General features: G+C 43.9%; 1 protein-coding gene across 4 annotated transcripts in view; it reads left to right on the top strand.

Annotated features, from left to right (window-relative positions):
- USP32 (ubiquitin specific peptidase 32) overlaps nt 1-18,821 on the top strand; it is a 173,466-nt gene that overhangs the window by 28,115 nt on the left and 126,530 nt on the right. For 3 of the 4 annotated variants that reach the window (XM_075904742.2, XM_075904740.2, XM_075904739.2), the window contains exon 2: nt 11,896-12,023. In XM_075904742.2, coding sequence (XP_075760857.2) covers nt 11,896-12,023 — 128 coding nt within the window. Of the gene's footprint in view, nt 1-7,242; nt 7,375-11,895; nt 12,024-18,821 lie in introns of those variants that run through there. The other variant, XM_075904741.2, reaches the window with a different exon arrangement.

Raw genomic sequence — 18,821 nt, 5'->3', positions numbered from 1 at the left:
CAGTGCAACTTTTGTCAGGGAAAAACAACCAGTTTTGATGATGATTTCCACCCCTGCAGGAGACTTTTGTCTTTTCCCCTCCTTTTATTGTTGACAAAGAGCCAGTGTGGACTCTGCTGTTTGTTTTGTCGAGAGAACTGGCTTCAGCCAGTATCCCACAATGCCTGGCCTGATGGCTGTGCCCAGTATTTTGTGATCTCTGCTGCCCTGCAGGCATATGCCCCTCCCCTTCCAGAGCTCTGGGAAGCACGTGACAGCTGAGTGAGCTGCTCCCTTTGAGGAACACACAAAGAACAAATCTTTGGAGTTTTCCTGTTCTTTCCTGCACTAGGAGAACAGTGGCAGGCAGACTTTTGCTGCAAGGGGAGGGCTGGAGAAACTGCAGTGCTATTTTGACATTCTTTAGCATGGAGAGCTCACAGACGTACGAGAGAATCCCAAGAAACATGAGAATCAGCTTTGCCTTCCTGCAACACAGCACTGTGTAGGTTGCTTACCCACATTGCTTTGCTCTGTTTGTTGAAAGGGTGCTAGCAATGTGGTCTTGACTTGTCAGCAATATGGCCGTGAAATGTTGACAGTGGGAAGCAGAAAAAACAGCTTGACTGGTTTTCACTTTTGGCAACAAACCTTCCCAGTGTAGATATAGCCTAAGAAAAACAGTAAAATCCTCAGCGTCTTGAGTAGTACTTGCATAGTAAACTCCTCAGCGTCGTGGCTATTTCTAGTAACTATTGTAATACAAATACATTTAAAATCACCCTCCTGTTTACCAGGGGTTAAATGCCAGCAGAAGAAAGCAAGAGGAAGCCATAGAGAAAATGTAAAAGGAGCAGATTAAGTGCACTGTTTTCACTCTTTTGAAGATTTCTCGGGCCTTCAGGCCTGTGTCCAACATGTTAAGAGTTTCAGTAGGTGTGCAATTATGCATGATGTTAAGCAGCATAGAGGAGGAATAGGCATGTTACAAGGAGAACAGTTATTGAACTGAACTGTTGTCCACATGCCCTGAAAATGGAAGAGCTTTTTCAAATGTGTTAAATTTGTCTTTTTTTTTCAGTAGTAGAGAAATACACTGGTGTAGGGGATCAATAAGGCAAGAGGAAATTTTGATCTTTTTCAGTTTCATATTGCAGTCAGGAATGGGCAGTGGCAATGTATCTGCCAAACAGCAAACACAGTGAGGGGGAAAAAGTAATCCAAAATTCCAATTTTTTTTAAGTCATGGTAGCATTTTGGACCCTTGTGACAGAGTGTTTATACCTCCAGATGATTAACTATTTGATACAGTGACTACAGACTTAAGTTCAAGCTTACATAAGATCTCACCCATTGGCATAGAACAGCTACAGGAGAATCTTGCAACCAGGCAGCTGTATCAGTGTAGCTGTGAGGTCTGAAGTGTTGACCTACCCTCTGTGCTTCATGGCATTAGGTGTCTGTATGCTGCAGGTATCCTTCTGAGTGAGATCTAGAACAGAGATCCTGACCACTTATGGTATGCCTGCACTGAAGTTACGAGCATGCTTCCCAGTCTGGGCAGACAGACCCACTGTTAACTTCTCTCAAGTTAGTGGGCACAAAATAGCTGGGCAGCCATTGTGGCATGGGAGGGGACTCTGGCTAACCACCCAAACTTGAATCCAGGGAGTCAGGCTGGCTTGGGTGGCTTGTCTAAACCCCTGCATGTGCCACAGCATTCACACTACTATTTCGAAAGGAGTAGCTCAGAGAGGGCCAGCGGCGCATCTGCCTTCCTGCCTGGGGAGGCTCACTCCCAGCTGCAGTGTAGAGGTACTTTTATCTTTGCCCCTCCCTTGATTGTTGAGAGAGAGCCAGTGTAGATTCTGCTGTTTGTTTTGTTGAGAGAACTGGCTTCCACTATTATCCCACAATGCCTGACATGATGGCTTTGCTCAGTTTTTTGTCATCTCTGCTGCCCTGCAGGTGTGTGCTCCTCCCCTTTCAAAGCTTCAGTGAGCTGTTCGGTTGGGGAAACAAAGAACAAATCATTGGACTGCTCCTGTTCTGTCATGCACTAGGACATAGGAGGCAGGAGACAGATGCTGTGCTGCTTTGAAATTCCTCAGCTCTGAGAGCTGTTGTACCTCGGTGTTTTCGTACCTCGGTACCTTCGGTGGTCTGGATTGTCAGTGTCAGCGTCGTCTGGTCAGGGTCGTCCTGGTGCATTCCTGACAGGACCTCTGCTCTGTTGATAAACTTTCGGCTGCGTGCGTAACAATCGGTACTCCCTTTATCTAGAGTGTTAGACCCCGTGCACTTGGGTCAACACAAGAGATCTCTGAGAGGCCCCGGAAACGACAGATGCAGGCAAGGTTTGAAATCAATCGAGCAGGTTTATTGTCAAATGCGAAGCTCTACCAGTTGGTAACAGAGATCAGTACAATGTTACACCACTGGGCAGCCTATTGCCATATATCAGATATTAACAGCACTTAGTCAAAGTTAAGTTACTATGCATTTTGTAAGTTTAGGCAATGACACCTGCCGTTCAGGCGCCTAGTGTGCCCCCCCCACCCCCCCAAGGTCGGCCGGAGAGCATCCTCGGCGGTGTCCTTTTATAGACAGGTACAAACAACTTACATCATTTCTTTACGTACCAGGTTGCCACCCTCTGTTGACTAGTTACCACCCCTCACCTTATGGAAGGGGGGCTTGCTTACTATCCTTCATGCTGTCAATTTCGACCTGGGCCCGAACCTAGGTCGGTATGTGCATTCGTTTTTGTACTAAGACATTTCTTATTAAGATGTTCCATTACTCCCCTTTGGCTTACAGTCTGTACCCAGTGCCTCCCTGTGTCCTTCCATGCTCGACCTAACTTACACAATTATCAATAGGGCTTCTTTCTTGGCTCCTGTGTTACTGAACCAAAGTCTTGCTCACTAGATTGCAGGCCTGTTGCTGTTTCCATGATACAGGCCTCTATTTAGGCCTGCAGACTCCACGTTACTGACCCTCAACTTACTACAAGAGCTACTCGTGATGCTGGTCCCATGAGCTTAGGAGAACTCAGGAGGGAATCCCAAGAAACCCGGGGATCAGATCTACCTTCCCACAACACTGCAGTGTGGGATGCATACCCACAATGCATTACTCATGCTGTCTTTGATGGTGTAGACATAATGTGCTGACAGAGAGCAAGTGTGAACACCCTCTGGCAATTTTTGTTTTGTCAACCTAAGTTTTGTCAATAAATGTTGGTAGTGTAGATAGCTTAATATCTCACCACACTGTTTAAAGTGTTAGATTTTTATTCCTGCTTTCCTAGTCAAATTCAGACTTTCCTAAATTCTTATAAATACATTATTTGTAGATCACTCTGTGATGAAAGCCAAAAGCTGTGGAGGCCGGGGGCTGTGATGGGGCTGGCTGGGCTGACACAGAGTAGCATTCTAATGCCAGGCACCTGATCACAATACCACTCATTCAAATTTGGAGGGGTTTGGTGACAGGGACATGGGTATCAGGCGGGTGGAAGGAGAGGAAACCTGAGGAGAGAAGAGGAGGTTCAGGCAATGGTGGAAGGAGGCCAAATCTTCCTCTACATTCTCTTAAAGATGCTATATAAATTATAGCAGAAGTGCTAATGGCGGCTGTAGTTAAGGTTGCCAAATTATAAATTGTTTTAATTACTGAAGCAGGTAAATCTTATGAAAAAGCAGCCAATACTCGTCCAAGTACTTTCTTAGTCAAATGTAAAGTTACTTTAATTCTAGCATATTATATGCAGCCAATTTACATTTATCAGATAAATGAAATTTCTTGTTACCACAGTAATTGAAGATTTAAATTGAGCATGGTATGCTGCCTTTTTTTCACTTAACCGAGCAGGAAAATCTTAAATATAATTCATTGGGGTTTGAGTGTGTTTCTCTTCTGTGGTGCTTTTACAGTAACTACAGGTTGGACCTCCTGCCATTAGGCTCCTGGGCTGTCTGGTCCAGGAGCATCCGTGGTCCTGCTGGAGCATGGATATTGCTGGACCAGAGTGTACCGGTTTTCAGAGGTGCAACCTGCAGAAGCACCAATATAAGCATTTGGAAATAGACTGGAATTGCGTGATCCTAGTCTCTTCATAAGTGTCTGGAGTTGTCATGCGATAGAGAAGAAGGACACAAATTGGGAAGACAGAAAATGAGGGGATTTGGAAGCATAAGTCTGAGATGTAGTTAAAAAAATAGAAGGGAAGTGAGAAGTTGCAGCAAGTTACAAGATAAAGCTGTTACCCTGAAGTTCTCATTTGACACTTTATACTAATATTGGCATTAGGAGAAGGGGAAGGAAGAAAGGAAATTAAATCTTTGGAAATGTACCAAGTTGCTTTTTTATTGAATCAGAAGTCTATGTAATATTGCTCTCAATCAATGCATTCTCTTGTCAATGTTAATGGATTGGAATATGGCCTGAAGCTTATAGTCCTTCATGATAGATTATAGACCACCGCTGATAAGGTTCTTATCTTGGTAACTACTAGGTTGGTGGACTGGGAGTTCTTTCCTTTGCTCTGTTTCTGCTTAGTAGACAGAATATATATTCCTGTTAGTGTGAGTTGAAAAGAGCTCAATATAAGTAATTCATATTTACCCCTCTGGTTGTTTTTAATGAAGCTGATCTTTATGTAAATACTGACCATCTGCATAAAGCCCCAATCTCTGAAAACTGTTCCATAGCCTTAATTATTTTTGTTGCCCTTCTCTGTACACTTTCCAGTTCCTCTATATCATTTTTGATATGGGATAACTAAAACTGGACCTTGTTCAATTTGAGTGCACCATGATTTATATAGTGATTGTGATATTTTCTGTCTTATTTTCTATCACTTTTCCTAATAATTCTTAACCGCCTGTTAGCTTTTTTTTAATGACCACTTCTATGCAATGAGTGGATGTTTTTGGAGAAGTAGCCACAATGACTCCAAGCACTTATTCTTGGGTAGTAAAGAGTTAATTTAGAAATCATCATTGTATGTGAATTGTGGGAATTATTTTTTTCAATGTGCATCTCTTTGAATTATCAGTGTTAAAGTTTATCTGCAGTTTTGGAGCCGAGTCAGAGAACTAGATAAATGGATGGAGGATGGGTCCATTAATAACTATTAGCCAGCATGGCGCAGGGATGGTATCCCTAGCTTGTGTTTTCCAAAAGCTGGGAATGGGCGACACGGGATGGATTACTTGATGATGATCTGCTCGGTTGGTTTCCTTGGGGCACCAGGCCTTGGCCACTGTCAGAAGACAAGATACTGGGCTAGATGGACCTTTGGTCTGACCTTCATTATGGTCTTTCTTACATTCTGTAGTGAACATGTTGAATAGCTCAGTTCCTAGTACAGCTCTTTTGGGGATCCCAGTAGTCACCTTCATCCATTGTGAAAACTGGCCATTATCCGCCTCCCTCCCCATCTTTCAGCTAGTTACTGATCCATGAAAGGACCTTGCCTCTTATACCACGAATACTTAGCTTGGTTAAAAGCCTTTGGTGATGCACCTTGTTAAATGCTTTCTGAAAATCCAAGTATGTTGTATCCCTGGCTCACCTTTACCATAAAATGGCCATACTAGGTCAGGCCAGTGGTCCATCTAGCCCAGCATCCTCTCTTCTGACGGTGGCCAATACCAGGTGCCCCAAAGGGAATGAACTTATCTAGGTCTTTCTGATCTCTGTTATTGTCTTGGCTATCACAACATCTTACGGTAAAGAGTTCCATGTGTTCATTGTGTGTTGTGTGAAGAAATATTTCCTTCTCTTTGGTTTTAAATCTTCTGCTTATTAATGTCATTTGATGACTCCTAGTTCTTGTGGTGTTCACCACTCATAATGCTTCCTTGTCTATTTTCTCTACACTATTCCTGATTTTATAGACTTCTGTCATATCTCCCAAAAATCATCTCTTTTCCAGGCTGAAAAATCCCAATCAGATAAATCTTTCTTTATATGTAAGCTTCTCTGTACCTCTATTAATTTTTATTGCCCTTTTCTGTACCTTTCAAATTCCAGTATTCTTTTTCTGAGATAAGGTGACCAGATCTGTAGATGGCATTTGAGTTGTGGGCATACCATGGATTTATATAGAGGCAATATATATTCTGTCATCTTAGCTATTACTTTCCTAATGATTCTCAAGACTGTTATCCACTCAATGTGCAGCAGCTGTTTTGGGAGAACTATCCACCATGACTCCAAGTGTAGCCATCCCTAGGCAGGTGCAGGGTCTGGGACAAACCCTCTACCCCTTCCCTCCGCACTTTTCCCCAGGTCGTGCCAGGCCTCTTCCTACCCCCTGCTCTCCCAAAAAGAATAGCTCTCATGGCTCTCATGTAGTCTGTAGTGAGAACTGATGCAAAGAATTAATTTGCTTCTCTGCAATGGTGTTGTCTTCCTGGGTGCTCCTTCAAGAACTTTGTCCTCTCGCAGCCCCACGAAGGGTGTAGCTATGGATTGGCCTGGGTGGGCGATGGCCCACCCCCTTAGCATTCAGAGCCACTCAGATTTGAGTAGTAAACACCCTGCAGCCTGCGTCCTTCCCTCCCTGTTGACAACTCTCTGTTCTCAGTCGGGCGGGTTGGGTGGGAGAGGTGCAGAGCCCGTCAGGCAAGCAGCAGCACAACACACTGGGAGGAGTTGAGCCCAGGTTGGTTCTTTTCCTCTTCCTCTCTCTCGCTCGCTGGAGTGCACATCTACTCTCCCGGGCTGCCCTGCCCTGGCCAGCTGTCGTTGTGTCACAAGATTCTCCACCCACACTGTGAGGGCAGGATGGAGGGAGCTGCCAGGTCAGTGGCACTGAAAGTTTGACTCTATCTGCTATCACCCCACAAAACGGTCAGTGTTGCAGAGTAACTGGACATGTAGATAGTTGCTTTTAGTTTCCCAAAGCCTGCAAAACATCAATAAAAAGTGGCTGTTTTTTGTTTTGGGTGGTGGTGCGTTAATGTGCTTTTCCTTCCACACAGCGGCACATGACAGAGGGAAGCATGGGATACACATGTGTGTGGCCTACTCCTATCTGCTCCTCTCCTTGCTTCTGTGCTTGCTTCTACCTTGGTTCCTTTTCTCTCCCCTTTTTTTCCCCCATCGCCAGATCCCAGCCTACAGGCCAGTGGACTAGCTAGGAATGGAAATTTACCTAGTAGGCACAGTCTGTTGTGGCCCGCCCATTCAAAAGTTGAGACCCACCCAAATGTCTATTCTGGGCTACACCACTGGGCCCTACTGCCTGTTTGGCAGGTTTCCCTTCTTTGATATACTTAAAAACGTAACTGTTCATTATGCTCCCTCCTCTGGAGTTGTAGTGACCTCTCTAACAGAAGCAATGGTGATACTGTGTGTGGAACAGCTGGGGGAGAGAGGCAGGTAAGGGGTGAAATTCCTTGCTTTCTATGGAGCCTTTCTACATGAATTCCTTACATGTTTGAAGGTGATGGTGGGACAGAGGGTCAGGTATGCAGAATCTCTTGCCTTGTTTCCTGTTCTGCACTCTTATGGAGGTTGGGGGCACTCTAGAGCTGTGGAGGTTATTCCTTGGGCTCCATTTGCTGTGCCCAGATAAATGTTTAGGAGAGAATTTTCTAATGAGACCGTAGTGTTCTAGTGAGGCTTTCCACAGAATCCTGCTTTCTCTCAAGATATAAAAATTGGGAATGACTATCTAGTCAGCAACTATTATGCAAGTGTGAAATTTAAATGTTGCTTTATGCTACAGATGACAATGCCGTCACCAGTAGACCACCTAATTATATGTCAGGTCTTGTTTTATCAGTATGATACGCAGCGGCCATAGCAAGCAAAATCCTTACAGCAAAACTATCTGTTCACGGCAGCGTTTATGCTGTCAAAACAGCTTCTTTTGTTTCCTTATCACCTTATTTCTCATTCCTTTAAAACCCTGTTTTTAGTTTAAACAAGATGTATGAAATTTAAAAAGCATTGCTTTCAACCAATAATGTATATGAAAATAAAAGCAAAGTGGTGACTTCTCATCAACAGAGTTATTCATGAAGGGGTAGAGCTTTAATTGAAATGTGGACCATTTTTAAATTGGTGAGAAATATTTTGATACGTTTGTGAATTCTCAGTGATTTAAGGACAAGTTGTAATCTTCAGGGACATGGTTTGGAATTAAAATTTCTGTGGTGTGCGGTATGCTTTTAATGCACACAAGCCCCAACCCTAATAACTATTCAGGCATATATGTTATTTTTAGCTTGCTGATTTATAGACCTTTAAGAAGGGAGATTGCTCAATCTTATGAAGTTGATGAAAGATGCCCTAGTGGTAAAGTTTTGCATTCAGTGCTGCATACTTTGTGTTCTGCCTTCAGTGTGAAAAATAGCTCTCTTCTGCAGTACAATGTCACTGATGCATGATCTGGGTCGTGTAGTCTTTTAATGGCAGAATAGGGTCACAAACCTGTCTCCGTCTGGCACGGCCTAGGGATGGGAATTGCAGTTAAAGTTTTATTTCTCTCTTAGGGTGTAAATGGAGAATGATTAGAACACATACTTGGGTGAGGAGAGACTCAGGATTTTGGTGATAGAGGTTGGTCCTCCCTGGTCCAGCACTCTTAGGTCCTGACTGATCCTGAATGAGGGATTTTGCTGAACCATGGGAGGTCATTTCTGTCACCTCTGCCATCGGCCCCACAGCCCAGCTCTGCTCCCAGGCTGGCTGTCGGCCTCCAAGCTGGCTACTTCCTAACATTGCCTCAGTCGGGCTTGCAGCCCCACCTCAACGGGGCTGCTGGTTCCCCTGCTACCCACTGCCCTCTCGGCAGCCTGCTGCCATGCTGGGCTGCACTCCTGGCCCCATTGAGGGAGCCCACTGCCATGCCAGACTAGGCTCCTGGCCCTGCCATGGCAGCACGCTGCCCTGCCAGAGACTGCTGACGTTCGCCGGCCCAGCCAAACTCTCATGGCAAGGCTCATGGCCACCAGCCCCCTTGCAGCGGACTCCCGGCCTTCACAGGCCTCTGGTCTCCAGCCCTCCATTAAGACTCTGTGGTTCACGAACATCTTGTTGGGCAGGACAAAAGATGTTGCTGGAGCAGAGAGTCCCTGGGTACGTCTAGACTACATGCCTCTGTCGCCAGAGGCATGTAGATTACGCTACCCGACATAGTAAAATGAAGCGGCGATTTAAATAATCGCCGCTTCATTTACATTTACATGGCTGCCGCGCTGAGCCAACAAACAGCTGATCAGCTGTTTGTCGGCTCAACACGATAGTCTGGACGCTCCCCTGCCGACATCAAAGGTATTTGTCGACCACCCAGGTAAACCTCATCCCAGGTGGTTTACCTGAGTGGTCGACAAATATCTTTGATGTCGACACCCGCGCGTCCAGACTATCGTGTTGAGCCGACAAACAGCTGATCAGCTGTTTGTTGGCTCAGCGCGGCAGCCATGTAAATGTAAATGAAGCGGCGATTATTTAAATCGCCGCTTCATTTTACTATGTCGGGTAGCCTAATCTACATGCCTCTGGCGACAGAGGCATGTAGTCTAGACGTACCCCCTGTTTAGAGAGGTTCAACCTGTAGCTTATAAATAAATGTGCTTTCGAAAAATCTGCTAAAACTATTCCTACATTGACAAAGGAATGGTCTTGGATACAATAATTATCAAGTTTAGATATGGGCTAGTTTCATTTGTTCATTGATAGAAACAAAACACATCATTTCCTCAGTTCCATTGGTTTTTACTAGTTAAGTAAGCAGGAATTCTTAACGTGCTGTTTAAATTCAGGATTAAGGTGGGGGTAATGCTCAGATGATTTTAAGGTACAGAAACTGATGTAGTAGGAATCAAAACGCCATAATTCTGTTCCCGCCTTCGCAATGTACTTGTTTTAGAGAGAGGAGGTTGAAGTACCATTTTTAGACCAACTTCTTTTGGAGAGAGAGAAGCACATGCATGCGCACAGGCACATCCCCAACCAATGGCAGTTGGTCAATTAACAGGTATTCTTTCACCTGCCTTTTGTGTGTCGTCATCCTGGGACTCACGGGGCTATAGCTACATGCATATTGACCCACTTTGGGATTTGGCCAATGGACCTTTTCTGTGCCTGACGTCAGTTTTAGAAAATGGATATAGAAGACATAAGAACGGCCATATTGGGACAGACAAATGGTCCATCTAGCCTAGTATCCTGTCTGCCGACAGTGGCCAATACCAAATGCCCCAGAGGGAGGGAACGCAACAGGTAATCCTCACGTGATTCTTCTCTTGTCACCCATTTACAGACAGAAGCTAGGGACACCGTTCCTACCCACCCTGGCTAATAGCCATTAATGGACCTAACCTCCATGAATCTATCTAGCTCTTTTTTGAACCCTGTTAAGTCCTAGTCTTCACCACATCCTCTGGCAAGGAGTTCCACAGGTTTATTGTGGTCTGAGGGAAGAAAAACTTCCTTTTGTTGGTTTTAAAACTGCTTCCTATTAATTTCACTTCGTGACCCCTAGATCTTATATTGTGGGAATAATAACGTTTCCTTATTCACTTTTTCCACATCAGTCATGATTTTGTAGTCCTTTATCATATCCCCCCTTAGTCTCCTCTTTTCTAAGCTGAAAAGTCCAAGTCTTTTTAATCTCTTTTCATGTGGGACCTAGTCCAAACACCTAATAATTTTTGTTGCCCTTTTCTGAACTTGAACCTTTTCCAATGGTAAATTACAGGGTATTGAGATGTCATTTTGTCAGCCCACTTTGGCTTCCATTCAAAGGAGGCACTGAGCACAGGAGTTAAGCACAAGCTGAATTAGAATCTTGAAGAACTTCATTAGAAAGACCCTGGAAGTTTAAAATGCTAAAATCAAAGACTAGCTCTTCAAGGGAGAGAAAGCCCCTGTGCATGTAAAAAGAGGACCCATCAATCCTTTTGTCATGCATGGTAGACAGGTGTAAATATGCTGCAGTAGAGACATCAGCTGGTAACTTTTGCTGTGGAGGAAAAACTGATTTTTCCACTGCTGCCAAAACCTCACCATAATATCGTTGGATCTGTTTTTTGATTAATGGTCTATGTATTAAATTATCACCTACAGGTTTATATTATGAAGAAATGTGTTTTACATAGCACGAAAGCAGATCTTTTTGGTAAATGAAAATGGTGCTTACATGAAGCACATTTGACTAGCTCAGTCACACTTACTACATGTTTGCAACTATCAGTTACAGATCACTTCTACTCAGACCAAATTTGCATATCATGCCAGCTTGTTTTCCTGTAGCATTATAATTATCAGTGTTGCCTTAGTAAAATATCTGGAGATATTTAAGAGTAGGTTAGATAAATGTCTATCAGGGATGGTCTAGACAGTATTTGGTCCTGCCATGGGGGCGGGGGCAGGGGCTTGGACTTGATGACCTCTCGAGGTCCCTTCCGGTCCTAGTATTCTATGATTCTATGATAAGTATTACAGTATTCTGTTGTGTTCAGAGACTATTTATTCAATTACAATATACTATTTGTTATGGGGCATGGTCACTGAAGACCCCTTGGGGCTGCTTCGTGGTGTGCTGATAAAGCCACTGATATTCACCACCTTGTCCTGCTGTGCCAGGAGGACCATACCCCATCACACTACTGTGTTCAGAGAATATTCAGTTATAATCACTTATGTACTCTTTTTTTTTGTCCTGCATGATTTTTACTCCTTTTCTGCAAGATTTTCCCAGATGTCTAATGACAGCTAATAAATTAAAGAAATTGTGCAAACACTTTATCTAGAACTTTCGTTGTAAGACAAAGTGATGTGCTTTTGAAGTTTTGACTTCTCTATGAAAGAAATTCTTGATAGTGATGTTAACACTGATGTTACATTTTCCTGGTCATCTTCCTTAATTGTAATTTCTTTTTCTTAATACAGTTACAGATGTAGAGCTAAAGCGTCTGAGAGATGCTTTCAAGAGAACTTGTGGACTCTTATGTTACATGAGCCAGCAGTGCTTCATTAAGGAAGTGCTTGGTGATGGAGTGCCTCCAAAAGTTGCAGAGGTAATTATATCTATCTATATTTATATGTTTACTGTTTTCCTCAATGGAAACTTTACTACTCATTTTTTCTGGCTGGGGGCAATTAGTATCTGACCAGAATTCTGACTATCCTTGTTGCTTAATCAAGCCAGCGCAATAGCTGTCAAGTGACAATGAGGTACAGGTTGAACCTCTCTAATCCAGCACTATTTTTGGTCTGGCAAGATCCGTGGTCTGACGTGATTTTAGTTAGCCAGATGTCCTCTTATGGGTGTGTCCAAGTTTCCCGTGGTCCAATAAAGTTTGTTTACAGCCACCAATCCTGGCTCTCACCGTTCTGTGCTGTTTAGCTCTAATGTACCCTTAAATGTCTTCTAGCAGCAGTGGAAATGTTGGTAATGCTACTAGACCATATTGACCTTCCATGTTTCGGCAAACCACATGTTAGAAAAGGAGTCAAAATACTAGACTGATGTTGATTTGGGTGGGGAGCTTAACCCTTAGGGCTCTCATGACAAAGAGATTTTCTTTATTTTCAAAGGTACCCATATTTCTGGTTATTCCAGAATTCTATTGGCAACTTAGGTATCTTAAAACATTATTAATCAAAGAAGATGACTTAACTGTATTTGTAAACACACATGCATAATACAGGAAAGTAGCCAGGAAAAAAAGTGTTTCATATATAAAAATAGTGTAAGCTCTCTTCCCCACAACAAACACCATGCTGCCGTCTTGTGCACTAATGTGCATATTCAGAACAATGTTTTATTTTACAGTGTTGAAGTGCTTTGAGAGAGAAATTAATAAAATACTGAATGCTGGAGGAAAAAGAATAAAATTAGCCAGAAATGTAAGCTGAGTCTTGCTTCTTGTCATTTCTAATATGTCTTTTTTTTGTCAACATAGTAGACAGTACATAAGCTCATTTAAAAAAAAAAAGAGAAAATCCTAGAAATGTAGGGTTGAAATGGATCTGAAGAATTCATCAAATTTGGTCCTCTGTGCTGAGGCAGGACCACATAAACCTAAATCGTTCCTGACTGGTATTTATCCAAGCTGTTGTTTAAGAGGGCCAATGATGGTGGCTTAACTACCCTTATATTAGAAAGTTTTTCATAATAGCTAACCTAAATCTCCTTTGCTATGGATTAAGACCATTACTACTTGTCCTGCTGTCACTGAACACGGAGAACAATTGATCACAGTCCACTTCATAACAGCCCTTAACATAATGGGAAACTGTTATCACAGACCTCTTTTCTCAAGACTAAGCATTCAGAGTTTTAATAGTCTCTTCTCTTAGGTCAGGATTTCTAAGTCTCTTATCACTTTTATGGTACTCCTCAGGATTCTCCAGTTTGTCCACACCTTAAAGTGTGATGCCCAGAATTGGACAGAATATTCCAGCTGAAGTCTCAAAAGTGTCGACTAGAGCATGGCATTTACCTCCCATGATTTACATATGATAGTCATATTAATACACCTCAGAACGTTAGCCTTTTTCTTGCAGTGGCATCACATTGTTGATTTGAATTGTTTGTGATCCACTATAGCCCCCAGGCCCTTTTCAGCAATTCTCCTTCCTAGCTCGTTACTCCCTATTTTATAGTTGTGCTTTTAGATTTTGCTTCCTAAGAGTAGTTCTCTGCACTTGTTTTTATTAAATTTTTGTTGATGTCAGACCCTTTCTCTAATTTGTCAGTGGCATTTTAGGTGCGCCTACACAGCAGGGCTTAATTCAAAATAAGCTATGCAAATTGAGCTACGTCAATTGTGTAGCTTATTTTGAGCTTTGGTGCTGTCTACACTAGGGATGTAAAATTTTAATTAATTGGCTAATCCAATAGTCGATGCAAATTGCATCGACTATTCGATTAGTTGATAAGGGCGCCTCCGCTTTTGAAATGTAGCAACAGCCCAGGGCTGTTGCTACGCTTCAAAAGCAAGAACACTGCAGGGAGCATGGGGCCAGCAAAGGACTCAAGCAGTCCCCTGCTGGCCCCCGTGGTGCTTCAAAGCGGAAGTGTCTCATGGAGCCTGGGTTCAGTGCGGGAGTCCCCGGCTGACCCCAGGCTCCATGCGGCGCTGCCACTTTGAAGCACCCTCTCCTTCCCCCCCACTGCCTCTTTCTGATAGAGGCAGCAAGGAGACGGGGAAGCAACTAGTCAACTAGAGTGTCGACTATCCGATAAGCAGAGGTTCACATCTCTAGTCAACACTACACTTATTTCGAAATAGAACACTCTTCCTCCGACTTCGAGTGATAACTACTCAAAATGAGGGTTACTGGAGTCAGAGTAAGAAGTCCTTCAGCTTGGCAGTATTTTGACATTATGTTCTTTTGAAATAATGCTTGTTACTTTGAAATAATTTTGCTGTGAAGTCGTAGCTGTGACTCCTAAACCTGTCCTCCAAAGTGTCTGTAACCCCCTCTGCCCAGTTTGGTGGCCTCTGCAAATTTTATAAATATACTCTTCTCTCCTTACCAAGTCATAGATGAAAACATTGAGTAGTCCCAGATTCAAGACTGACTACTCTGACCAACATTCTGCTATCTGACCCGCATTATCAGTTTGACAACAAGCTGTTGATAACTATTCTGAGTACAGTCTATCAGGCAGTTGTGGACCCACTTCCTAGTAGTTTTATCTAGATCACATTTCCTTTGTTGGCTTATGAGAATGTTGTGGAACTGTCAGCAGTAGAGAAATCCATGGGTCTGGACTTAATGCATCTGAGGGTACTGAGGGAGTTGGTAAATGTCAGTGAGGAGCCTTTGGCCCTTATCTTTGAAAAGTCGTGGAAGTCGGGAGAAATCCTGGATGATTGGAAAAAGGCAAATGTACCGTATTTTCCGGCGTATAAGACGACTTTTGATGTTAAAAAACATCCCCCCAAAATCGGGGGTCGTCTTATACGCCGGGTATGCGGCTTTGCAAAGCCTCGGGGGAAGCCGGTGGCGGGGCATCCTTTGCAAAGCCCCTTCCCAGCCCCTCCTGAGAAGGTTAGTTTTTTTAGTATTTATAACAGTTTTTATTTAATGACTAATGTAATATCAAAAAACATAATTAGTAGGCCAGAAGAAATCTAGCCAGATGTCATTTTGTAGTACTAATCAATTAATATCATTTTAATATAACTGAATTTTCCTTGTTCTACTCAAATACTTTAAAAAAATACTTATAAAAATTGCCATTGAAATGCTTTACTCTCAAATACATAAAAGCTGTATTTCTAACATTAACTTGTTTTTTTACACACACACACACACACACACACACACACACACACACACACACACACACACACACACACACACACACACACACACACTCGTTTGAATAATTTAGCCAGTAGTAAGTTGGTCAATAATTTGATTGTCTGCCTTCAGTTTTTCATCTAAGCACTATTTAGTTGCAGAGGCCCTTCATACTGGCATTTCCTAACTTGTGAATGCTTGACGTTGCATTCTTCACAGAGTTTTTAAAGGACTGTTTTTAGGTGTAATTTTCTAGGTTTTTAAACTACCAAACTGAAAACACAAATTCCAGCATGTGGAATTAGATGGAGACCTACATGGCTTTGCAAAGCCGCGGAGGGGCTCCGGCAGCGGGGCAGCCCAGGTGCTCCTGGGATGCCCCGCTGCCGGCTTCCCCCGAGGCTTTGCAAAGCCGCGGAGGGGCTCCGGAGGCGGGGCAGCTCAGGCACGCCTGGGATGCCCCGCTGCCGGCTTCCCCCGAGGCTTTGCAAAGCCTCGGAGGGGCTCCGGAGGTGGGGCAGCTCAGGCGCGCCTGGGATGCCCCGCTGCCGGCTTCCCCCAAGGCTTTGCAAAGCCGCGGAGGGGCTCTGGCGGCGGGGCAGCCCAGGTGCGCCGGGGCTGTCCCGCTGATGGGGCGTCCTCAGAGGCTATGCTCCCGGTGTCCCTGGTCTGCTGGAGACGGTCCCCAGCAGACCAGAGGCACCGGGAGCAAAGCCAAAGCGGCGGCAGGGTGCCGCGCTTCTGAGGCTTTACTCTGGCAAAGCCTCAGAGGTGCGGGACCCCGCCGCTGCTGCGGCTTTGCTCCCGGTGCCTTTGGTCTGCTGGGGACCGTCTCCAGCACACCAGGGACACCGGGAGCAAAGGAGGCGGAGGGGCGCTGGGGTATAAGACGAAACCCTATCTTTTAACTAAAAAATTAGGGGGTCGTCTTATACGCCCAGTCGCCTTATACGCCGGAAAATACGGTAGTGCCCATCTTCAAAAAAGGGAAGGAGGATGATCCAGGGAACTATAGGCCGGTCAGTCTTACCTCGGTTCCTAGAAAAATCATGGAAGGTATCCTTAAGGAATCCATTTTGAGGCACTTGGAAGAGGGGAAAGTGATTAGGAATAGTCAGCATGGATTCACAAAGGGCAAGTCGTGCCTGACCAATCTGATTAGCTTCTATGATGAGGTAAGTGGCTCTGTGGACATGGGAAAGTCAGTGGATGTGATATACCTTGACTTTAGCAAGGCTTTTGATACGGTCTCCCACAATGTTCTTGCCAAAAAGTTAAGGGACTGTGGATTGGATAAATGGACAGTAAGATGGATAGAAGGATGGATAGAAGGCCGGGCCCAGCCGTAGTGATCAACGGCTCCATGTCAGGATGGCGTTCGGTTTCTAGCGGAGTGCCCCAAGGTTCGGTTCTAGGACCGGTTTTGTTCAATATCTTTATTAATGACCTGGATGAGGGGATGGATTGCACCCTCAGCAAGTTTGCGGATGACACTAAGCTAAGGGGAGAGGTAGATACACTCGAGGGCAGAGATAGGGTCCAGAGTGACTTAGACAAGTTGGAGGATTGGGCCACAAGAAATCTGATGAGGTTCAACAAGGACAAGTAAAGAGTCCTGCATTTGAGACGGAAGAATTCCAAGCATTGTTACAGGCTGGGTGGGGACCAACCAGCTAAGTAGTAGTTCTGCAGAAAAGGACCTGGGGGTTACAGTGGATGAGAAGCTGGATATGAGTCGACAGTGTGCCCTTGTAGCCAAGAAGGCTAATGGCATATTGGGTTGCATTAAGAGGAGCATTGCCAGCAGATCCAGAGATGTCATTATTCCCCTTTATTCGGCTCTGGTGAGGCCACATCTGGAGTATTGTATCCAGTTCTGGGCCCCCCCACTACAAAAAGGATGTGGACGCATTGGAGAGGGTCCAGCGGAGGGCAACCAAAATGATTAGGGGGCTGTAGCATATGACCTAGGAGGAGAGGCTGAGGGAGTTGGGTCTGTTTAGTTTGCAGAAGCAAAGAGTAAGGGAGGATTTGATAGCAGCCTTCAACTTCCTGAAGGGAGGTTCCAAAGAGGATGAATAGAGGCTGTTTTCCGTAGTGACAGATGGCAGAACAAGGAGCAATGGTCTCAAGTTGTGGTGGGAGAGGTCCAGGTTGGATATTAGGAAAAACTATTTCACTAGGAGGGTGGTGAAGCACTGGAATGGATTACCTAGGGAAGTAGTGGAGTCTCCATCCCTAGAGGTGTTTAAGTTTCGGCTTGACAAAGCCCTGGCTCGGTTGATTTAGTTGGAACTGGTCCTGCCTAGAGCAGGGGGCTGGACTTGATGACCTTCTGAGGTCTCTTCCAGCTCTATGGTTCTATGATTCTAAGTATAATTAATATCAAGATCTATCACATCTACTGCTTTTCCCCTATCCTCAGCAACTGTGTCAAAGAAGTAAATAGGGTGATTTGACCTTATTTGTGTTTGACTAATCTGTTGGCTCTTCCTTGAAACTCTGTTATTCTCAAGGCAATTACAAATGTTTCAGTTATTTGTTCTTTCCTGTTATCAAGATTACGTTGACTGGTCTAAAATTCCCCAGGTTCTCTGTTCCTCTTTCTAGGAATGGGGTAGTATGTTTGCCCTTTTTTTGTTCTCCATGAGTTCTTAAAGATCATTGCTAATGGTTCTGAGATTGCTTCAGCCTGTTCCTAAAGTACTTTAAGAGAAGTTTTATCAGGCCTAGCCAATGTGAATTGATCTATTTTACCTAAATGTTCTCTGTTTTGGCTTGCATTCCTCCCCCCTTTTTAATATTAATTGTGTTGATTAGCTGGTCACTATTAACATTTTGTGTGTGTAGACTTAAGTAGAATGGTCATTCAACAGCCCAGCCCTCTTGGTGTCATCAATTTAGTTCTCCTTCCCTTCCGACTAGAGAACCTGTTTTCATTTGTCTAGCATGGTAATATATACTAATGCAAAAGGTTTATTTATCCTGTCAAATATGACAGATTTTTCTTTTACATCAGTCTCTCAAGATTACTCCAAGAGAATCCCCATATTCATGAAGAAACAGCTTTCTTCTCTTAGGGTGCGTCTACACTGCATCGTTATTTCGGAATAGCTAGCGTTATTCCGAAATAGTAATGCAAACGTCTACACTGCAATTCTGTTATTTCAAAATAATATTGAAATAAAGGGCAGCTTTTTCCGACTTCTGGAAATCTCATTTCATGAGAAATATCTCCTCTTCCGAAATAGCTATTTCGAAATAGCTGCAGTATGGACACTCCACTGCTGCTATTTTGAAATAGCTCCTCACCAGGGCCATTGTAAGTCATTACTCCCCAGTGCTTCTTGGGGCTCTAAATCGAGAGAGTGCATCCACATTAGGGGAGCCTGCCTCGGACTAATTTTGAGGCTTCCTTGTAGTGTGAACACTCTATTCCAAAATAAACTATTTTGGAATATATCTTCCGGAATAGCTTATTCCGAAATAATAATAGAGATGTAGCCGTGTTAGTCTGGTCTTGCTGAAACAAAAGACAGGACTATGAGGCACTTTAA

The sequence above is a fragment of the Pelodiscus sinensis genome, chromosome 21, assembly GCF_052426305.1.
Source record: "Pelodiscus sinensis isolate ZL-2025 chromosome 21, ASM5242630v1, whole genome shotgun sequence".
In the NCBI taxonomy this organism is placed as follows: Eukaryota; Metazoa; Chordata; order Testudines; family Trionychidae; genus Pelodiscus; species Pelodiscus sinensis.
Note: the sequence above shows the minus strand (reverse complement) of the source record. Positions and strands in the feature narration are given on the sequence as shown.